General features: G+C 34.2%; 1 protein-coding gene across 3 annotated transcripts; it reads left to right on the top strand.

Annotated features, from left to right (window-relative positions):
- The first annotated feature begins 6,871 nt into the window (after positions 1-6,871).
- Positions 6,872-15,071, top strand: LOC145595749 (protein TPX2-like). 3 transcript variants are annotated; one of them, XR_014103008.1, is made up of 18 exons: positions 6,872-7,114; positions 8,105-8,260; positions 9,302-9,385; positions 9,807-9,972; positions 10,129-10,222; positions 10,701-10,751; positions 11,381-11,478; positions 11,661-11,736; positions 11,819-11,881; positions 11,997-12,077; positions 13,236-13,294; positions 13,684-13,762; positions 13,962-14,027; positions 14,124-14,186; positions 14,304-14,381; positions 14,472-14,509; positions 14,681-14,787; positions 14,871-14,902. XR_014103008.1 is itself a non-coding variant. In XM_081652178.1 (18 exons), exons 1-18 carry the CDS (start codon positions 6,937-6,939, stop codon positions 14,893-14,895), a joined length of 1,569 nt encoding a protein of 522 aa, XP_081508304.1. In that variant the 5' UTR covers positions 6,872-6,936; the 3' UTR covers positions 14,896-15,071. The 3 variants fall into 3 exon arrangements, 2 of the variants coding, with proteins under 2 accessions (XP_081508304.1, XP_081508298.1); XM_081652178.1 differs by having other exon boundaries at positions 9,305-9,385; positions 14,462-14,509; positions 14,871-15,071; XM_081652172.1 differs by having other exon boundaries at positions 14,462-14,509; positions 14,871-15,071.
- The last annotated feature ends 195 nt before the right edge of the window (positions 15,072-15,266 follow it).

Below are 15,266 nucleotides of genomic sequence, written 5' to 3'. Positions count from 1 at the left end.
ATTTCAACTTACATAGGGGGGACTAGGTAAGTAAATTCCTAGGAAGTTCTACTTCCCCCATTTCACCAAATTTTATTCAACCAAACAACTTACTCATTTTGCAATTCCTAGGAATTTCCAATTCCCATAATTTTGTATGTAAACCAAACAACACCTTAATATGTGCATGCTGGCATACACCGCCATCATGGGGTCGCTAGTGTTTTAGGGGTTAGTTACTTGATTGGTCAGTGTTATAGGGTTACACTGTTAGTGTTATATAGTTACTTGGTTAGTAATTTAGGAGTTACTCGGTCAATATTATAAAGATTAGTAATAGAAGTTACTTTATTCTCTTACAAACAGCCACATCGCACACAAATCGTGTTAGAGAGCTGAACTAATTGTGGATTAAGGACAAATATGAAAAATTCATAAATAGTCCTTAATTTGATATATGTATTCTTTTTTTTTTCTTTTAGAATCTTATAGGAAGCCTATTATATTCACCGTCGCTCTTAAAAATTATGAAGAGAAGCTTTTAAACATTTAAAAAGTCGAAAAATATAACTAAAATAAAATAACAACGGAGTACTAGCTAGTAGCGATACTAAATACTACTCGTAATTGCTTTTATTTGTCACTGTCGTTGACACCTTATATTATTGTCCATGCATGTGCACAAACAAAGTGCTCATTCATTTATAGGTTCCTTCATGTTTGATTACACAATCATATTTAGAACTTAGAAGAGTATCCACAAACTAGAAAATTAAAGATAAGAGAAGCCTCAAATCAAAGGCAACTTGGGGGCTCACTTTAATATTATTAGACAATTGAAGACAAAATTTACAACTTTCTTCCTTTTTGGAAGTTTTTCTGTCTCACCACAAAAATCAGCGCAGCCAAATCCAAGAACCAAAGACTCTCGACCATCCAATTAATTCTTTCATTCTCCTTATATAATAATGGGCGCCATCATACTACAAGTCTACAATGCCCAACTGCCCACAAGGCCACAAAAATGCAAGTGTTTCGCCACATAGATAATAATTAGGAAATATGGAAATTATAAATCTAACTTTTGCGCGGTCTTCTCTTAAAAATCCAACCTTCATTTAGGCCATGTTTGGTAAATGGATTTTTGATGGCTTTTTGGTTAGCTTTTGACTTTTGGCTTTTTTATGTGGTCAAACAGCCAAAAAATGTGTTTGGTAATTGGCTTTTTAGTCAGCGAAAAAGCTGGCTTTTAAACCAAAATGAAAAACTACTTTGAGTAGCTTTTTTTTGTTGGCTTTTAGCTTGTTGGCACACAAATTATCTAATAAACAGCCAACAACCAACAATTAATTTACCAAACACTTTTACAAACAGCCAATTTCAAAAACCATTATAAACAACCAAACATTCCAACTAGTCAAACAAGCCAAGTGAACCAGCCAACAACCAACCGCCAACAACCATTTTCCAAACAAGACCTTAGTCTTACAAAAATCCAATCTTTATACTCCACCTTCTCCAATAGATCCATTTTATTGGTGACTTGATAAACAAGTTAATTTTTTTAAAAAAAATATTTTCTCACTTTCCCTTCTCACTCAAAAGCTAAAACCACCAACCCCAATCGTAATTCAGCACACACCGCCTCCGCCTCCGCCGCCGCCACCTCTGCCACCACCACTACCCAGACCCAGAATCGAAACCACCATCCCCACCTAGGCTCGAATCACAAACCACCATCCCCACCTAGGCTCAAATCACAAACCACCAACTAACCCATACCTAGGCTCGAATCAGGCAACAAAATCGAAGAACCAACCCCACCGCCAGAACCACCCCCTCCCCTGCACCAATTATAACCACCGCAGCGGCAAAGTAAGGTTGTTGATCTTCATCAATCTTCGACAGAATAATTCCACCCAACTACAGCAGCCCCGTTTCTCTTGCGGTTTTGGTTTTCGTCGGTAAATTCCAAGTCGATTATGCGTTGAATTTGGCCGGTGAATTTGTACAGGGTAAGGGGGAAAAGGGATAGGGGTGGTCGACCGGCGTTTGGGGATTGTGATTGTGGTGGTGAATTAATTGGTGATTGTGGGTATCGTGTGTGCCAGTGAGAGGAGTGGTGTGGGTTTTCCGGTGGTGAGGGGAATGGTGTTGCTAGATTCCAGATTTTCGGTGGCCGGTGGCCGATGGAGATAAGGTGGTCAGGGAAGGATTTTGGGGGGGGGGGGGGGCGCTAGCTGGTTTCCTGATTTTTTTTATATATATAATTTTTTTTTTGTTTTTTTAATAATTAATTAAAAAGTTGACCTATTAATAGCTAACACATGGCATATAACTTACAAAAACCGGTCATCAACAGGTAACGGATCTTTAGATGAAGGTGGGGTATAAATGTTGTATTTTTGTGGGATTACGCAAAGGTTGGATTTTTTTAGAGAAGATCGCGCAAAGGTTGGATTTTTATTTTCCATTTAATAATTATTTGGTATCAATCTTTTTAAAAGCAAGGATCATAACCAACAAGAGTTGACTCAAGTGGTAAACAATTTAATGTCGCTTAAGGGAGGTCTTGGGTTCGAGCCTCACCACATGCTACCCAAATCGAATACGAATGTAGTCGGAGCTAAGATATGGTGAGCGGGGTGGGCATCCTAAAAAAAAACAAGGATCATTATTGTATAAATTATTATGGAGTATAAGTCAACCTCATGCAATAAAAAGTTAAATAGAGTGCATACTTTTCTTTGATGAGCTACCCAAAATGATTGGTGTTGTTACTTATTTGCATATGAAGACCTATACACAATTGGTGCATATAATGTGAAATAGAGATAATAAATCTTACTGGTATTTGATTCATATGATAGTTAAGTTATTAATTTGTTTGGTTGCTACCTGCCGGAGGTGGCAGGGGCTGCCACTTGCTGCCTGCTGGGTAGGGGTTAGGTTTTTTTTTTTTTTTTTTTTTTTTAAAAAAAAAAAAAAAAATATTTGGACCTATCACGACTGACATGTGTTTGGTACCTTGCTATATTAAGTTGGATGACCAATTAGGTGCAATGGGAGCGAATTGGTTATACAGTTGGGATTAATATATATAAAAAAAATGATAGTTGAGTAATTTGGGCAAACAGAGCAAAATTGGGATTAATTCCAACCATTTTTCCTAATTGATAATGTATTATTTATAAGTAAATTTTATAAAAGGTAATGATATATGTAACCCATAATATAGTCTTTTATATGTTGTATATTTTTTGGTGCCACTAATTGTTTTATATATTTGTCAAATGAAATTTTTTAATAATCCTATTATTAATTATAACCAGTGCATTAGCACGGGCACATTATAGTCTTTTATCTAATATATAATTACAGAGACACTTTCACGAGAATCCTCCAAATCTCCAATACTACACTATACTAGAATGTGCACGTGCTAATGCACGTGTTATAATTAAAGATAGGATTAAAAAATACAAATTTAGTATATACTACCTCTGTTAAATGTTATATGCAACTTTGGAATATTTTAAATCTCACAAATAATACCCCAAAGTTACACATAACAATAAACAGAGATAATAGATGCAGATAATCTTTAATAAAACATAAAACAGTAACAAAAAAAAATTGGTTAGTAGTACTCCAATATTTTTATAAAAGTGATTACCAAGTTATTAGTTACTAAAGAGTGATTTCCGTGGATAATCTGAGAAGAGAACTAAATTCCATAAATATGCTACATGTTAATAAAATTCTCGATGTATCTAGACCTATCAAAGCTGATTCGACCCGAAAAAACCGACCCGAACCCAGTCATTAAGCAATCCGTTTGAACCCGAAAAAATGGTTACCCGAACCTGATATGACCTGACCCGAAACCAACTCTAGACCCTAGTGAATCCGAGAATTTGAGACCCGAACCGAACATCAACTGACCTAGAGATGACACGACCTGAATATAACCCGTGAAATATTGACCTAAATCGAAATTGACCCAAACCCGTTTAACCCGTCAAACCCGAATGTAACCCAACCCATTACTAACCCACCCCGAATTTAACCTGACTTGTTGCAAAACCGACCCGAATTTAACCGACCGGTTATTAACCCGATTCAAATTTTACATGACCTATTACTATCCCAACCCGATCTGTTACTAACCCGATCCTAAATCAACACGACTTGTTATTGACCCGATTGAACCAAATGCTACCCGTATTGTTCTTAACCCATTTTGAACTAAATCTAACATGTTATTGACCAGATCTAATTTCAAATCACCTTAAATTCAATGTAGACCACGTTATTAATATTGATCGAAGTATAGATATATAGTTACGTTGATTCTGTTTTTTTTTTTACCTTTTTTTTATGAACTTATTACGTATATCTTATTAAAACTTATTTGAACCAATTAGCTCGAATTTGAACTTATGTGAAATAATTTCTCTTACAATAAATGAAGAATGATAATGATTAAACGTAAACGTCATTACATGAATTTTTAACAAATTGAACTGAAAAATGTACCCGAACTCGATATGACCTAATCTGAAATCGACCCGAAACCAAGATTTACCCAATATTTGAGACACAAACCCGAACACGACTCGACTTAGAAATGACCCGAACTGATTAGAACCCGCAAATTTTTTTGCTTGAATCGAACTCAACTCGAACTCGAGTATGGCTCGATCGACCTGATTATAATCTGCAAATTATTGACTTAAACCGAACTCGACTTGAACCCGAGAATGACTTGGCTTGCAAAATGACCCGACTTAATTATAACCCGCAAATTTTTTACTTCAATTGAACCCAACTCGAACATATCGACCTAAGAATAACTTGCAAATTATTTACTTCAACCGAACCCGACTCATACCCTAGAATGACCCTAACTCATTTTAACCCGTGAAAACCTGAATTAAACCCGACCTATTATTCACTCGACCCGAATGTAACCCAACCTATTATTGACTTGACCTAAACCTGACCCAAAACTGATAAGATGTATGACTTGACGTGATCCGACTCAAGCATGACCCAACCCGAACCCGACCTGCATAAATTACGACCTTAATTCGGATTGACCCGACTCGAGTTGTTAAACTGCTAATTTAATTGACCAACAAATATCATCTTCATAAAGCCAAATTTCAAAACGAATTTAATAAGCATGATGATGAGGGAATAAACAAATCAAAGGCAACAAACATATGATTATGCTATATAAAAACTAAAATAGTTCAAAGCCTATAAAATTAATAAGGTCAGTATGCTAACCTATATACAAAGTATATATTTATAATGATAAATATAATTAAATGAATGATTTGGAGAAAAAGGTCTTATCTTTATTATGAATATATTTATATTTATAAGAGGGATTAGATGTTTTGGCGGGATTGAATGAGAAAGCAGGGTTGGGGATTTGTTGCAACCTCATTGAATCGACTCTAAAATTATATATTAGATAGGATAATTTGTCAATTATTACCGCAAGTTAATACCACTTTGTAAATTACTACCGCAAATTAAAAAAGTTGTGAATTACTACCGCAAAAAATTTTAAGATGTTGCGATTACTACCAAACCCCCATTAAACCCAACTATGACGTCATTATATCCCTTTAACCCGTGTTTGACCATGGTTAAGGGCTTTAACCAACCCCCCTCCCCCCCACCAAAAAAAAAAAAAAAGAAAATGGTTTAGGGATATAATGACGTCATGGTTAAGGGCTTTAACCACGGGTTAAAGTGATATAATGACATCATAGTTGGGTTTAATGGGGGTTTGACAGTAATCGCAACATCTTAAAATTTTTTGCGGTAGTAATTCACAACTTTTTTAATTTGCGGTAGTAATTTACAATGTAGTACTAACTTGCGGTAGTAATTGACAAATTAACCTATTAGATAATTGCAGAGTTGTTTTTCCAACATGTAACCACAACTCTCCAAAACACCAATGCTTCAATTCGGTGCATTTTTTTTTGGTGTGTGTATGTGTAAAATAACTACCCTATCTCCAAAATAAAGAATCCATAACTTCTTTTTTCTAAAAGAAACATTTATAACTTCCACTAATAATATGAGCAGTATTTGTTTTCCTGTTTTCCTAAATATACATATATCTCGTGCATTAGCACGAGTACATTCTAGATTATATAAATATAAAAGTGTTGAAACAGATCCCAACTTCCACACTAAGACATGCTAGTATGCTATACTTGACGATGGAGTTAACTGATAAAAAAATTAAATTTTAACAAAGATTATTTTAAAAATCTACTCTGTATTTGATATAGAACTAATTTAAGTTTTAAAGATTTTAAACTTACTCATAATATCTAAATATTCATAATCGAATATCGTTTACATTATTATTCTGGTTTTATGTATACTTGATTTTTAACTTTATGGTTAAATTGTTTCGGACTTTCGGTTCTATTTGTCTTACTTGGACTAACCCCTTCTGCTATGCAACTCCCAACGTCTGCCTCTTTGAATAAAAAGACGTAAGCGTATGCGGGTCCTACCATCTGGCAAATCACACAAAATATAACCGTTAGGTATAATCCAGTAATTCCCCCAATATTCAAGGGGCAAAATCGTCATTCCACCCTCCTCTCCCCCCAAAATCCAGGGTTCGAAACCCAATACCGTTGTCACCCTAAACAAAGACAATTTTAATTTCCACTCAATTTTACCATTTTACCCCTCAACACTCTAAAACCGAATCACAATGTTAAGGGCAAAATTAAAAATTCATAAAATTCCAAAAATTAAATTAATTTCGAAATTTCTAAAATTCGGAAATTGTCTCTCTTATTAAATGTTAATTCAAATTTTGGACTCTACTACCCTTTTTTCTCGCAATTTTCTCTCTCTTCTTCCTCTTCTCAGTGTTTCTCTCTCTAAATTTGTGCGCAAAAACCCAGAAAAATGGATGAAGAAATGGAAATGGAGGAGGAGATAGTTCATGTTTATGATGTTTTTGAGATTGATTTTGATTACGAATTTGATGCAACTCGGTTCTTTGATTTCACTCGTCCTGAGTCTGAAGCTGAGTCGAGATTTTCCGAGTCGTGGTTTTCTAGAGCTCCTGATTATCCTCCTTCTCGTAAGTAGTCTTTGTTTAAACCCTAATTTTGATTTATGTTTTTCGTTTTTGAAATGGGGTTTTCTTGGATTTTTGAAAGATGGTGCATTTTTGTTTGGGTTTATCAAATGGTGGTGGATAATTTGAATGTCTTGTTATGTAATTTAATGTTTTATGATGGAAATTACTGATTGTTGATTTGTTGTTGTTAATTGGGTATCTTTTGATTTCTTAATTTGAAATGTTAGTGTTTGAATTTATGAACAAAATTACATACTTGTATTGTAGTTCTTAATTGTCACTCTACTAGTTTATATTAAATTACATTATCAGTATGACAATTAATTCTGGACGAAGGGAGTATTATTTCACGGGGGAAGGAATTACTGGATTAAGGAGGTCAAATGTAGGTAGACAGAGAGCTGTTTGATTTGTCTTGTATTGAAAAGAATATGTTAGATATTGGTGGAAAATGGCAATGTGAATTAATACTATCTAGGGTTTTGATTTAATATTAATTGTGATTGAGAAATGAAAGGTATGTTGTCCATCACAAAATGTAAAGAAATCCAAGCCTTAATTTTTAGGGTTCTTTGAGCTGATTTTGTTTTTGAAATTGTATGAGCAAATGGGAAGGTATTTGGCCTGTTTTAAGTAAGATATGGATTGCATTGTGAATTGGTGACTTCTAACTGCAGTTTGCTTGAAGCTTTACTAGTTTACTGAATTATGGAATAATAATTTCTAGTATTAGGACTTTTGACTTCAATTGCATTTTCTGAATTATGGAATAATAATTTCTAGTATTAGGACTTTTGATTTCAATTGCATTTTCTGATTTAGAAATGCTCGATTTAGGACTATTATTTTCATTTCTTAGAATATGCTATATAATGACATGTTCCTAATAACATTGTTATCAGAAATTTAATTATTGTTTACCCCTGGAGCGAAATCTTTGATTTTTCTTTTGTGAAGTTGACATGCTCTGCTTTTGACTTAACATTGCAGCTTTTGTTGCTCAACTATTTCCATTAAATGGTTTGAGCTCGCCGAATGTGGATGTGTCCCCCAAGTCTAAATATACTGACAGATTGTCTAATGATGACGGTAATGCTAGTATTGATCAGCACGCAGAGTATTGCGATCAAGATGAGGCATGCAGAGGTATTACTTGAGGTTTTTGTTTATTTGTTCACTCTTTTTTTTTTTTTTTTTTTTTTTTTTTTTTTTTTTTTTTTTAATGTATAGCTCTTGTAATTCTTGTATGCTATCTAAGTCTTCGTTTCTCAAAACTTTTTTTAAGAACTTTGAACATATGTAGCATGCCATTGTAGACACTTGAAACTTATGCATATTTTTGCTTGTTACACTACATACACAAAGACAAGGAAACAGAATGACATTTATTGTAATAAAGAAAAATTGTTAGGAATTACTCGCTTAACAGATCAATTTATGAACAATTACTCGCTAAAAAGTATTATAAAAAAAACTACCCCTAAATTTTAAAAGTTTGAGTTGCACTACCCTTTCTCATTTTTCGACAACTAATTTCCACGAGTGAGGTCCATTTGTTATTTTTTTTCAAAAAAAAAAAAATATCCTCATCCTCGTATATATAAACCAACAATCCTCTTCCTTGTAAAGAATCCATCTAAAAAACCAAATCTTTGTGAAAATCGCCAATTAATGAAGGAACAACGATTTGGTTTTCATAAAGATTTGATTTTTTGGATTGAGTTTTTGCAAAGAAGAGGAAGGTTGATTAATATATACGAGAAAGTGAATTTTTTTTCGGAGGAAAAATAACATATGAGCCTCACTCGTCGGAATTAGTAGCCAGAAAGTGAGTGCCACCCAAACTTTTTAAATTTAAGGGTAGTTGTTTTTGATAAAACTTTTTAGCGAGTAGTTGTTCATTCACAAATTCACCTGTTAAGCGAGTAGTTGTTCACTCACAAATTAACCGGTTAAGCGAGTAGTTCCTAACAGTTATTCCTTGTAATAAATACACTTTAATTGTCATATTGCTGTTGTATATATTTTTGAGTTGATCATTAAGGTTGTATGCTTATAATCATGCCAGAGGTGGTTTTTTTGGAATGTTGTGGACTTTATTAACCTTGATTGAATTCTAATGGACTTCATAAGTTAGTTAATGCGCTAGTCTGATCTTAAATATATATCCTCTCTTTCTTGTTGCAGAAGACAGTAGCCAAGCTTTGCTGAGAAAATTATACGACGGCAATTTCCTAAATTCCCAAAATCAAGCCAAGTGTTCAAATGGAGGTCTAACTTTTATTCTTTGGTGGTTATTCTTTCCTTTTAATTGTATGCTGTGAAAAAGAAAATGAATTCTTACTTGGTTAAAGGAGGCTGAATTTTTTGTTTATGAATTTTATGATTGTGAAAGCTCAATATTATTTGTTAGCGATAAATATGTTTTACAAAAAAATTGCCGAAGCAAGGAAGATAGCAACCTGTTTTTATTTATTTATATTGTTTTATTTTTAAATGACTACACGGTGATTTACTTGTGTAAACATGCATTATTTATTCGAGCTAAGTGAGTTTCCTTGGTTAATACTTTTGATCTCTGTGTCCATTCTCCAAATAATCTGAAAATTAGTACATTCCCCATTTTGATTTGCTAATGTATTTGGTATTCATTGACTAGCTTCTTAAATACTGCTAATCTTTAATATACCAGGTCCTAGAGGATTGACTTTCTTCAATCACTTGGCCCATGATAATATGAAAACAAAGCCTAAATCCCTTGCTAAGCCGTATATGCGAAAGACTTCAACACTAATGAAGCCTACAGCGAGTCAGCTGGCAAAGCAAAATCAGCAACATCAAGCTTATGGTTCTTCTAGGTGAGTTTTGAAAGATATTTTGCTGTTTGGCATTTCTTTTTTATCTTGTCCTTATCTGGTGTGAGTGAGTTAGGGATGGAGACATGGGATGGATATTTCCCTTTTTTAAAATTTTGGAAGATATTCTGCTTTTTATTGAAAATTTTATGCTGCCAGATTGCAGAAAAGTGAAGGCAATTCAGGAACTCATTCTGGGATGGAAAGTCAAGCTTCAAAGAGGCAAAAGCTAGATGGTGGTCACTTACGTAAGGTATGTACACTCTCCCTTTTGGTTGGGCTTCTTGTAGAGAATTATGTTATGTGATCTAAAGAAGTCATTTACTTCCTTTTATGCATCGTAGATGTAAATGTGAATGTGCAGCTCTAATTAATTTAAGAGAAGTGTTATTTTGACATAATTTTGGTCAGCTAATTTTCTAGATTATGTTTGCAGTTTGCACTTAAAGCTGGTAAGAAAAAAAAAAAGATCATCCCATGCGAATTTTAAATGCTTTCAGTCTCATTTGTACTATCTTAATCATTGAATAAGATGCAGTGGTTTTTATGTTTTCTTTGTTAGCTTAAATTTATGATATCATATCTATTAGAAGGAAGTCTATTTTAATCCCTGTACTTTATATTATTGATATGTTTTGTTGAATGTGTCTATTTTGATCCTGTACTTTATAATTGATATGTTCTGTAAAATTTATATTACCATCATTTAGTATTTGGTTTTCGTGTGACAGATTGTTGATATAAAGCAGCCAGTCAATCTAACCCACAAGTTGCCCAAAAAGGTATCCACACTTCAACAAAATTTGATGGATTTCTCTGCCTTCTTTCTCCATTGCATATCTGATTTTAATCAATCGTTAATGTTCACAAAAAGATTATTATTCTGCGTATTTGGTGTGTGAAAAACGGGTACAGTAATTATGCGAGGTGTTCTGACCCTACTCTTGATGATATATACAGGATAAGGAGAGGACACATAGTATTTATAATTCCGAATATTGTTTTACTTTGCATTTTGGTTCTTGATCATTGGAATTTTAGCAAGCCCTATAATAGCAATTACCTTTTGCTTGACGCTAGTGTAGAGAGATAGGTCGTTTCTGCATTTGTTTGGCATTTGTAAAATATAGGTGGTTGTTTGATTGAGAAGATCTATGGGAACATTGAGAAGTCGAAATTTCTGATGTTTTGGTTGACTAAAACACTGGGATTTTCACTCTCAAGAAGACCTACATCCCATCTAGTGGAGGCAGCTGCTTACTTAGTTTCCCGTAGGCCCTAGATAAGCCCATGTTCAACCAAGCAATCTGGGAATACAATTTTCTGTGCAGTGTTATGTCTAAAGAATATTGTTGTTGGTCTCCATGCATCACTCACCAAATTTCTTCTGAACTTTGATCTATCCATTTAGGATGCTGCTGCACAAGGCTTGAATTCGCAAGCTAAGCTAAGGATTACAATTCCAAGGGAGCCAGCCCTAGCTACCGCGCACAGGGCAGGAAGGACAAGGTTGAATTATAATTTTTTTTTTCATTATATTTGTATCATAAGTAGCTTCCAATTATGTGTCCTTTGGTTATCCTTTGGTTAAAAGGACTAATCATCCAACCTCAAGTCCAAAATATGTGTTAGTAGCTGTAGGATTTATAAATTTTTGGCATATGGTTTACTTATTCTTCATTCATTTACAGGTTAACTAGCACTAAAGAGGTGGAAAATCCAACAGCAACTACTTGCAGATTTAAAGCAAGAACGGTGAATCGAAAGGTAAATCTTCGTGAATTCAGAAGAAACTTTCAGTTATATTTCTTAAGATTTTTGTTCAAGTGCTTCTTTCTGTAATGTGCAGACCCTTGAAGCTCCTGTTCTCCCATTCTCAAAGAGAACCGTGCAGCATTTGCCAGATGTTAAGGTGAGGCATCAATGCCTTAGCCTTGTTTACGTTCCCTTTGTCCAAAAATACATGTCTGATGATGTTGATGTTGCTCTCAAACATCTTGGCTAAATTTTGTTGTATTGCTTCATAGGCCTCTCACCTTAAAACAACTGGACGGAAAAACCAGAGTACCTCCACTGATGCATCGACGTCAGTTTGTCGAAATGATAAGGTTAAGTGTTATGCTTAATGAATGTATTTGTCTCTACAACCATATCTTAGCCTCTTTTGAATTTTGCTTGTAAGTCCATTCAATATAGCATTTACACTGCTTTTCAATTGCTTATAATATGGTCCCATAAATGCATAACTATGGAATTACTTTAGGCCTTGCTAGTATCTTTAATTTGATTTAGAACTGTCTCCATCACTTTTAATAAGCATTCTCTCTTCGTACTTTTCTTTTTAAGAGCACCTTACAATTTACTCTGACTCTGGAAATTAATCTTTGAACTTGATACCCATTCATATTTCCCGCCCTCTGCATGTGTCTCAGACTCTCAGTATTAATTTAGTAGCATGGCCTTTTACCATGTGGGAAACTTAATATGTCTGTGTGTTGAAATGTGTCTGGAATTCTGTAAGTTTTTGATTGTTTGAAACATCAGACAATGACATGGGTGCTTGAAGTGCATAAAATGATAAAATTCTGATGTGTATTAAGGACCATAGACCAAACATTTATTTCAAACGGATTTATCAGATTTGGTATGAGAAAATGGTTGACTACTATGAGTAAAATGCTATGAATGGCTGACACTAGATTTGGGTAGAGACTACAATGGTCATAGCGTAGCTGAAATTCTGCCAAATGTGATTATGGGAGAGGGTGGTGGGTTTCTAAATGTAAGCTAGCTTACCTTTCCTTTAACCTGTCTACTAGTGAGAGTTACCCTGAATAATCATAAACTATTGTGTTTAAGACTTTAAGTGTGGTAGTGTTAGTGTTTCTTTAAGCCCCTCCTGTATTAATTGTATAAAATACAGTCTTGGGCCTCTGTTATCAATTGTATACGGAAATCTTGTTTCTCGAGAACTTTTTTATTTTTTATATTTATTATTTTATAATTGCTGTAGGGCCTACCTGAAATTTGAAATCATATTTTTCACAGCCTTAAATCATTTTGGGACTAAGGCTTTGTTGTTGTTTTTGTATTTTGACAACTTGCCAATTATCCCTTCCTGGGGGACATGCCTTGAGTAGAGCAAATTCAATGGGAAAGGACCTTGTGCCTTTATGGCTGTCATTTGTGGCTTTAGTATTTTTTTATACCTGTGTGCTATGTCCTAATGGTTTATTCTTGTCGACTAATACTCTCTGTGAATACAGGTTTTGAACAAAGTTCATGCTGATAGCGCTATAGAAGCTGGAAATAAGGATGGAAAAGGGTATGTAATAGCATCTGTATCTTATAGCTTGTTCACTTGTTTTGATTGTAACTCTTTTTTGCATGGGGTTTATTATTATGTACAATATGAATTATTCATATTGATAATAAATGGTGGTAGTTGTTAGATTTTTTCAAAGTATATTATACATGTACATGATCATTGCTGTAATATTGTAGTATGTAGGAGCTTCATTTTGAATATTTATGAAATGATCATAAGCAATCGTGTATCATTTCTGAAATAATGATTACTTAAATATGCTTAATCTGCATATAATTAGCTTAATTTGTTATGGGTAAACTGATTATTCCATCCTATGTATTGAGGGTGCAATACAATTCTGTGCCAGATGGCGGCTTACATTGGGTTGATATTGCTTTGTGCAGGAGTGATTCTGTGGATGTTTCGAAAATGGCTGTACACCAAGCTGTACATAGCTTTAAAGCACGGCCTCTTGATAGGAAGGTAATGAATACTTGTCATCAAAAGACATTGTGTTTATTTTATTTTATTTTATTTTTAAGTTACTGTGATCATGGAAGCAGCTAGCTTCATAATTTTTCAAAAGTTCTGGTTAAAATTTATCTTGCGCTAACTCCATCAATAATCCAACTCATCCCTTACTTAAAATAAAGTTGAATTGGTTTACATTGTTTGTATGCAGATATTGGCTAGTAGAGGAGACATAGGTGTTTTCAGAAATAATAAGCGGGATGTTACTGTACCAAAGGTAGTTTGTCATGCTCATGATCTTGATTGGTGCTTATATAGTTATATACTTATATGCATTGCTTTGAAGCATATTCCTTACAATTTTTTTCTCTAGGAATTTATGTTTCAAACATCAAAGAGGACTCAGCCAAATCTTCCAACAGAGCTTTTTAGCAAGGTATCTTTGCTTTCTGGTCTTTTGGTGAATTATTATTTGCAGTTGCCATACTAATGCCTCCTTTAGAATGATATGATCGACCTATAATTCATTAGGCTCTCCTTGTACACTTTGCAGCTCTCACTTGCTGGTGAACCCCATTCAAAAAACTGTGCACAGGCTGAGTTACCCCAGAACACTACTATTCCAGCAAAGGTTCCTTCTTATACAATAACTTGAAGCATTTTCTTTCCCTTATCCTGGAACCTTGCTGACTTCTCACTTCTTGCTTCAAGGAATCAAAAGAAAATAGATGGGAATCTTGTCATCTGAATAAGCAAAATGTAAGAAAGTTTTATTATGTTGAAAATTAACTTTTTGATTAATTGTTTTATTATCAGTTGTCTTTTGCTTGTCTAGCTTAGTTTTGAGTAAAAATTTCATACACCTTGAATTTTAGATCTCCATAAATTCGTGACTGGATTGTTCTGCATCTCATAAACTGCTCTATACAGACAATACATCTGCCAAAAGAAAAATTAGACACTCGTAATGGAAAGGAGCGATTGACTGTTGCTAATGGAAGGATTGGTGAAGTTAATCCTCGTAGTGGCATGAGCAGGTACATTTTTCATCCTGAACTTGGTAGCTCTTTGCTGTTAAATTGTACAAGTAGTTGATAATTGTATATCATGTTTACTGTAGGCCTTTAGGGAGCTGGAGACAATAATAGCACATATTTTCCATCTTAGACTAGTCCCATAATCCAAGATGTATAGATGCCTTTTGATGAAGTTTTATACCAGGGCTGAGGAATCGGTGTCACAATATATGCAGGAAATGGTTTAGCTTTTCAAGCTCTTACAGAATAAATTTAACTAAGCTTTGTATAGAAATTGTGCACCGCCTTTTTATTATTAAACTTCTCGTGCCCCCATTTTCGCCTGCAGTCTTAGATTAATCCAATACTATCTTCATCAGAAGGTGATACAGGAATGTAATTCAACAAAAGGAAAACAATTATTCTCATCAAGGAAATTTTATGCTCAAGAACTTTATGTCGACTTTACCATATTTAGATGCATCTGCAATGTGTTAAGG

This window comes from Chenopodium album, chromosome 2, assembly GCF_948465745.1.
Source record: "Chenopodium album chromosome 2, dcCheAlbu1.1, whole genome shotgun sequence".
Classification (NCBI taxonomy): domain Eukaryota; kingdom Viridiplantae; phylum Streptophyta; class Magnoliopsida; order Caryophyllales; family Amaranthaceae; genus Chenopodium; species Chenopodium album.
The sequence above is the reverse complement of the archived record's forward strand: the minus strand, read 5'-3'. Positions and strand labels throughout refer to the sequence as shown.